This window comes from Oncorhynchus tshawytscha, linkage group LG07 (assembly GCF_018296145.1).
Source record: "Oncorhynchus tshawytscha isolate Ot180627B linkage group LG07, Otsh_v2.0, whole genome shotgun sequence".
Lineage (NCBI taxonomy): Eukaryota > Metazoa > Chordata > Actinopteri > Salmoniformes > Salmonidae > Oncorhynchus > Oncorhynchus tshawytscha.
The window spans coordinates 31,407,022-31,414,708 of NC_056435.1; the positions used below are offsets into that span (position 1 = coordinate 31,407,022).

At 42.6% G+C, this 7,687-nt stretch overlaps 1 protein-coding gene across 1 annotated transcript; it reads left to right on the top strand.

Moving 5' to 3' along the window:
- Window positions 1–1,062: 1,062 nt before the first annotated feature.
- Window positions 1,063–5,064, top strand: bhlhe40 (basic helix-loop-helix family, member e40). The gene is made up of 5 exons (XM_024426853.2): window positions 1,063–1,439; window positions 1,569–1,632; window positions 1,774–1,881; window positions 2,634–2,757; window positions 2,923–5,064. Exons 1-5 carry the CDS (start codon window positions 1,363–1,365, stop codon window positions 3,777–3,779), a joined length of 1,230 nt encoding a protein of 409 aa, XP_024282621.1. The 5' UTR covers window positions 1,063–1,362; the 3' UTR covers window positions 3,780–5,064.
- The last annotated feature ends 2,623 nt before the right edge of the window (window positions 5,065–7,687 follow it).

The following is a 7,687-nucleotide window of genomic DNA, read 5'->3' on the forward strand; positions in this document are numbered from 1 at the left end:
TTCACTCATACAGTCACAATAAAGGCCTAGTTCACATATTTGTATTTATTTGTTATTTATTTGTATTTCTAATTATCAGGGGGTGCCTCAGCAACCCTACTTCCTGTGGCTATGCACTTTCCAATTCCCCACTGTCCTATAATAAGTTATAAACCTTCCTAATATAGAGTTGCACCCCCTTTTGCCCTCAGAACAGACTTAATTCGTCGGGGCATGGACTCTACAAGGTCGAAAGCGTTCCAGACCCATGTTGATTCCAATGCTTCACAATGTTTTGACAAATCGGATGGATGTCCTTTGGGTGGTGGACCATTCGTGATACACACGGAAACTGTTGAGCATGAAAAAAACAGCAGCCTTGCAGTTCTTGACACACAAACCACCTACTACCTACCATACCCTGTTCAAAGGCACTTAAATATGTTGTCTTGCCCATTCACCCTCTGAGTGGTGCACATAAACAATCATTGTCTCAATTCTCTCAAGGCTTAAAAATCCTTCTTTAACCTGTCTCCTCCGTTTCATCTACACTGATTGAAATGGATTTAAAGTGACATCAATAAGGGATCAAAGCTTTAACCTGGATTTACCTGGTCAGTATATGTAATGGAAAGAGGAACCTTGATCCTAATGTTTTGTACACTTAGTGTATAGGCCTATGTCATTATTCTGCATATGGAAGTTGTACATGAAAGTACAGTTGGCAGAATGTACAACATGCCAGTAGCCTTCATAAAGAACAAATCGATTGGGCTTTAATGTGTATGGAAGGAATTCTGCCCTACTCTCTATCTAGTAAACATGGTCGACTTGCACGTTCCGCCTCGAGTTGTTTTAAAGTCTCGTGGCGTAGCTGTAGCATGGTGGTACACGTGACACAGCCAATGATGCATAAACCCAGCCCGCTAGAATAAGAGGGAGGGCTATTCTCGTGCAGATCGCACAGAAAGGGGATGGGTTGGAAGCGCCGTCCAACACGTGAGGCTCATGTGATGGAGGTAGGTCAGCTATCCAACCGAGAGACTGTCTCGTCACAGGGTTTATTTAACACGTAGACCAAACCACCCCTCTCTCACACATTTATCAGGGAGTAGAGCTTCTAAACCATTGCTGTGCTTGGATCTCAGAGTGACACCATCACATTGACAGTCTGCAAAGCAATAGCCTGTTGAAAGATTATTCTTTATAGAAAAAGTGTTAACTATTGAATAGAAGAACATAACAATAATAGCAAGAAGAAGAAGAAAAATATATCTTTCTTAAATTACAATATTTGCTGACTATTGAAACAGATCTTGAAGAAACCTATTTTTAGGGTTGAATTTTTTGAAGACCAATATTTGGATTTAATAAAGACGCAACATGGAGAGGATTACAAGTGCACAACCTCCCCCTTGTATGGCAAAACACCAGTTGCTGGAGATGGCAGACATGCAAGGGTAAGTCCCCAGAACCAGCTGGTAATTTATGCATTATAACATTGCAAAACAACCTGGTATTCTTGTGTAAATAAATAAATAACTTTAAGCATGATTTCTTATCAATATTTTATTCTCATTGTCCTATAGAATGGATTTCCCAATGTACGTGTACAAACCCCGACGGGGTTTGAAGCGCGGGGAAGACAGTAAGGTATGCTACAGTTCTTTACTTTCAACATTTTGTTCATTTAGTTCAAAACAACATGTTCATATTTGGTAGTATATTCGTTCTTATTCCATATTGAATATATGTTACATATTGACTTACAAATGTATGCATGTTTCCCCGCAGGAGTCATACAAGTTACCCCACCGATTGATTGAGAAGAAAAGACGTGACAGAATCAATGAATGCATTGCCCAACTGAAGGATTTATTGCCAGAACATCTCAAACTCGCAGTGAGTACGACTTTCATGTGTACTGACTATGTAATAGCAATGCAAAAGGTCTAGCGCCACCTGGTTCACGTTTGCTTTGTTTGGTCAAATCATTGCCTTGATTAAGTCTGACATTTAATTCAAACATTTAGCCTGATATGACAAAGGAAAGTTATTATTCGATTTTTTCCTCCCTCATAATTATCTCCCACTGTGAAATCGGGAGGGGACTGTGGGTCTGTCTCCGTCCGTTCGTTCGATCGTACGTTAAACGCGATATCTTAGACAGCACGGGGCCGATGTTGACTAAACGTGGGTGAATTATGCTCTTTGCCATAGAGTTCGGTCATTTACAAAATTACACTGATTGATTGGCCCAAGGCGGGAGCTATAGTAATTAACTGAAATCTGCATCATGTGTGGGGGATGACGTGTTTACTGTTGTCTTTTGTAAATTAGTTTTATTATTATTATTCATATTATTATTATATCAATAATTGTTCATATTATCATACTGAAAAGTTTGGCTAATTATAATTCATTCATTTAACTGCCTACGCATATTGACACAAAGCCTTTAAAAACAATACATATTACATAAATAGTACATTGATCAACTATGCTTTTAAGTTATATTTATTGCATTGTGTTTGAATGTTGGTGTGTGCGGATTCCCTGCCTTCCCCTCTGTGGTTTCATTTGTCCTTTGTTCAGCTGCTGAAAGTGTTACATAAGAAAGATCAACATGCTTATGGAAGGTTTTCCTGTTTTAGACTCTGGGCCATTTGGAGAAAGCTGTGGTGTTGGAACTCACCCTGAAGCATGTGAAAGCCCTGAGCACTCTCCTGGATCAGCAGCAGCAGAAAATCATTGCATTACAGAATGGCATGCAAATCAGTAAGTTTGACACCGTGAGACACACTGTTTCATTTTATTATGGGCTACACCTTATTCCCCCCGATCAACAGTATTATTTGTTAGTGACATACCATCGAGACGGTGGTTTCATTGCCAAAACTGTAGTATTATTGAATATATCTGATATGACTTTGTTTCTCACAGGTGATCAGAGCAGTGTTAGCTCAGAGAACAGTGAGGAGATGTTCCGCCTTGGTTTCCACGTCTGTGCTAAGGAGGTCCTCCAGTACCTGGCTAACCAGGAGAGCAGCAAAGACCACCTGATCCCCTCCCACATGATCAGCCATCTCCAGAAAGTAGCATCAGAGGTGCTCCAGGGTCCACCCAGGCCCCAGCCAGAAGAGTCTACCCACAAACCCGTCGAGAGCATGGAAAAGCCTGCTGGTCATCCGCCTAAGGGCAACGAGGGTAACGCCAAGAACTTTGTGTCTGTCATTCAAAGGACATACCCCCACGGACATGGGGAGCAGAGTGGCAGTGACACAGACACTGACAGTGGCTATGGAGGGGAACACGAGAAACGGGACCCCAAAGGCCAACACACAAGCTGCTACGGCAAGGAGGGGGACCTCAAGTATGATGTGGCTGAGAGGATGGCAGGAGGTGGCATCAAGCAGGAGGGTGATGAGCCCCAGATCAAGAGGTTAAGAGCTGACTCCTCAGAGGATGAGTCTTCCTCTGGACAGGTGGTCAGCAGCCACGGAAGCTACATGAGCTTCTCCCAACACCAGACCCCACTCTGCATGCCCTTCTACCTCATCCCCCAAATGGCTGCAGCATGGCCCATGCTGGAGAAGTGCTGGTACCAAGGGGGCATGCCCCTTTTGTATCCAGGCATGAGTGGTTCTGCAGCCAGCTTGTCTCCAGAGAAACTACCCCAAAACCTGGTAATGTCGCCCAGGCCAGGTTCCCCGGCACACCACCAGGCACCTATGGATTCACCAGCTCTCTTCCAAGCTTTAAAGCAAGTCCCCCCCATGAACTTGGAATCCAAAGACTGATACACTTTTGTGTTTGCACCCTGCTCTATGAATATTTGGTATTGAATGAATTGCCTGCTGGAAGGCATCCAGGGAATGGGAAAACAAAGACAAGAGCACCAGCAAGCAGCTGTTTCACCCCTCAGCCCACATTCTCCCTTTGAGAGCAAACAGCAACTGTTACACACAAACACAGTAGCCACCGCCCTCCAAGCTAGCACCCATACACTGAGTGGAGCCTTGGAGCCAGTCAGCACTGAAGCTCAGTCCCTTTAGAGGCTCAAATATGACCTGTTGCAACTGTAAAGAGTAACTGTAAAGAGATGGTCTACACAAGGACATGAAGGTTTGAAGGTGAGACTTACCGTGGGGATGGTCTCTCTGCACTCCTGTTTAATCTCAGAGTTAAACCCAGAATGTGATGCGCAGACAGCACAGCCCCCAGCCATTCGGACCTGCCCTTTGCACACATCAGTCTGTAATGAATGTAAGATTTGTAACGAAACCCCTGTAGATGCTGCTTGAGTTTCTACGTGTTGTAAACCTGTCACTGGAGGATGAAACTGAAACTGCAACAGACCGTCCTTTAGACTAGAATGCTACCAAATACGTCTCTGGTTTATGTTGACCAGGGTAGTCACAAAATCCATTGCTCCCTCTTCACCCACCAAGTGTACCTTGCAGCTAAATTGGTTTTTATTCTTTAAACAAGTCAGGATGGTGTCACCGGACCTGATCTGCGTCACTCATGATGTAAATACAGAAGTGATTTTAGTTTTGAGTTTGTAACTCACTACCATTCGTGCAAGTAGTTCTTGTGAGGTGATGTCTTGTAATTATTTTGTTTATACTACTTGTACATATCTATTTTTGATACATGACCTACAGAGTGTATTTTCATTGTGACTAGACGGAGAGAGTTTTAGCTGGCCATTTTGCTGTATGCCAAGAGAATGTGTACATAGCATTGTGCTAAGACCTGATTTGCATCATGCTCATTATTAATTTCTCGTCTGGTCAAATTCTGTCCTGATCTATGTTTATGCTGTTGCCTTTACTTGTTCATAGCAGACAACAATTATGGCGGATGTCTAACTGTATTTGTATTAATTATTGAGTCTGTGGCAAAGAGAGGAGAGTGAATGTAACGTTAAGGCAAAATGTTAGTTTTATATAGAACGAGGTACTTGGATTTGTATTTTAGGATCTAACAGATGGTTGCTTGTTGTACATATTTTGTCTAGTACTGTTGACATACATTTTTAAAGATATTAATAAAGATGTTTTTTTCCCCTGTGGAAATAAGTGTTTGGGTCGGAATCTTGGTAGAACACTTTAGCATGTTGCACAACAAAGCAACCCAAACTGGCTTCTCATCCAGTGGCGGTCAGTGCCAATAAGATGAGGGAGGACAATTAAAACATTTTTTAATTAGCGTGGCCTTTTCTATTACAGCATATTGGATAACTGTTATTCATACTCCATTCACTCAGTTCAATGTAACATTGATAGATCCAGGCTACATGATACTAGAATTTTCCCTATACCCATCAGGAAGTTGCTACTATCTAACCCATGAATGGAAGTTTACAACGTAGTTGCACACAGGTCGAAATAAAAATGTAAGGTGATAGACAGTGGCACATTCAATACCGCATTGCATAGTCTTACCTGCATTTAGCTCATCTAGGGTGTAATCATTTGTCTAACAGTTGCAAATGAGAGTTTCTATTGGACAAATTCAGGTATGTTTTTATCCCTATTTCGTTCCGTTTGCTCCCATTTAAGTAACATTTTTCAATAGAATCGTTGGAATGAATACACCACTGATCACACGTTAACAATGTTCACTTTCATAGCAGCCACGTTGTATTTCTTCTCACATCTATGCGCTCTCCTCCTCTCACCTTTTCCCTTTCGCTTGTGGACTTTAATGCATTAGCTGTATGTGACCAGGTGAAAAAGCCTTTCCAAAGCAAACCATAACCACTACACACAGCCTACATCCTTGTCACCATAATAGCTAAAGTAACGTCATAGTCAACATAGCTAATAGAACAAACACGTTAGTAAACCCAATACAATCATGCAGTAACGTTAGTGTACAGTCAGTAAGCAGTTCAGTAAGCAGTTTAGCAGTTACACCAGTGGACCCCGGTGGCAATAAATTAATAAAATCAAAAGCTTACCTTGACTTGGAAGAGTTCCAGCTTTTGTGTTGGTTAGTCAATCAATCAAATGTATATGTATAAAGCCCTTCTTACATCAGCTGATGTCACAAAGTGCTGTACAGAAACCCAGCCTAAAACCCCAAACAGCAAGCAATGCAGGTGTAGAAGCACAGTGGCTAGGAAAAACTCCCTAGAAAGGCCAGAACCTAGGAAGAAACCTAGAGAGGAACCAGGCTATGAGGGGTGGCCAGCCGTCTTCTGGCTGTGCCCGGGTGGAGATTATAACAGAACATGGCCAAGATGTTCAAATGTTCATAGATGACCAGCAGGGTCAAATAATAACAATCACAGTGTTTGTCGAGGGTACAACATGTCAGCACCTCAGAAGTAAATGTCAGTTGGCTTTTCTCAACCGATCATTCAGAGTATCTCCCCCGCTCCTGCTGTCTCTAGAGAGTTGAAAACAGCAGGTCTGGGACAGGTAGCATGAACAGGTCAGGGTTCCATAGCCGCAGGCAGAACAGTTGGAACTGGAGCAGAAGCACAGCCAGGTGGACTGGGGACAGCAAGGAGTCATCAGCCCAGGTAGTCCTGAGGCCTGGTCCTCGGGCTCATGTCCTCCGAGGGAGAGAAAGAAAGAAAGATAGAAAGAAAGAGAGAAAAAGAGAATTAGAGAGAGAATACTTAAATTCACACAGGACACCGGATAAGACAGGAGAAATACTCCAGATATTACTCCAGATATCCAGGTATAACAAACTGACCCTAGCCCCCCTACACATAAACTACTGCAGCATAAATACTGGAGGCTGAGACAGGAGGGGTCGGGAGACACTGTGGCCCCGTCCGACGATAACCCCGGACAGGGCCAAACAGGCTGGATATAACCCCACCCACTTTGCCAAAGCACAGCCCCCACACCACTAGAGGGATATCGTCAGCCACCAAATTACCATCCTGAGACAAGGCATATAAAGTATAGCCCACAATGATCTCCGCCACAGGACACCCCAAGGGGGTGCCAACCCGGACAGGAAGATCACATCATAGGCAGCTAGGTAACATAGCATCCCTCTGTTTGAGCCGGGTGTTTCAGTAGGCTAAACTAGCTAGCTGCATTTGCTAGCTAAGTAAGTGAAAGTTTAAAAAAAATACTAAATATCTCTCTCTCTCTCTCTTGCTTCTCCTTAATATTTGAAGAAATTAATTTGTTAAAAACTGTTAAACTATTGTCTTTCTCTGTCTTTGAGTCAACTACTCACCACATTTTATGCACTGCAATACTAGCTAGCTGTAGCTTATCCTTTCAGTACTAGATCATTCTCTGATTCTTTGATGTGGAAGTTGTCATAATTTTGTATTGAAGGCAATTTACCCAGAAGAGTACGGAAGCTAGCTGTCCTCCGGCTACAACATGGTGCTACCCTAAAGAGTGCTGTTGAAGCTACTGTAGACCTTCATTGCAAAACAGTGTATTTTAATAAATTATTTGGTGATGTGAATATATTTAGTGTAGTTTTATCTAAAAAGGATAACCTTTTTAATGTTCTACTATTTTTATTTTCATGAAATTCACTGAGGAGGATGGTCCTTCCCTTCCTCCTCTGAGGAGCCTCCACTGTTCTCAACATAACAACACATCCATACATAACAGTAGCTCACCCATAAGGCAGCAGTGCCAGTATAGACCTAAATGAAGAGGACATGAATTCAAGCAGTTTGCTGTAAACAACTAAACAGTATCATGTTCCAAACAAC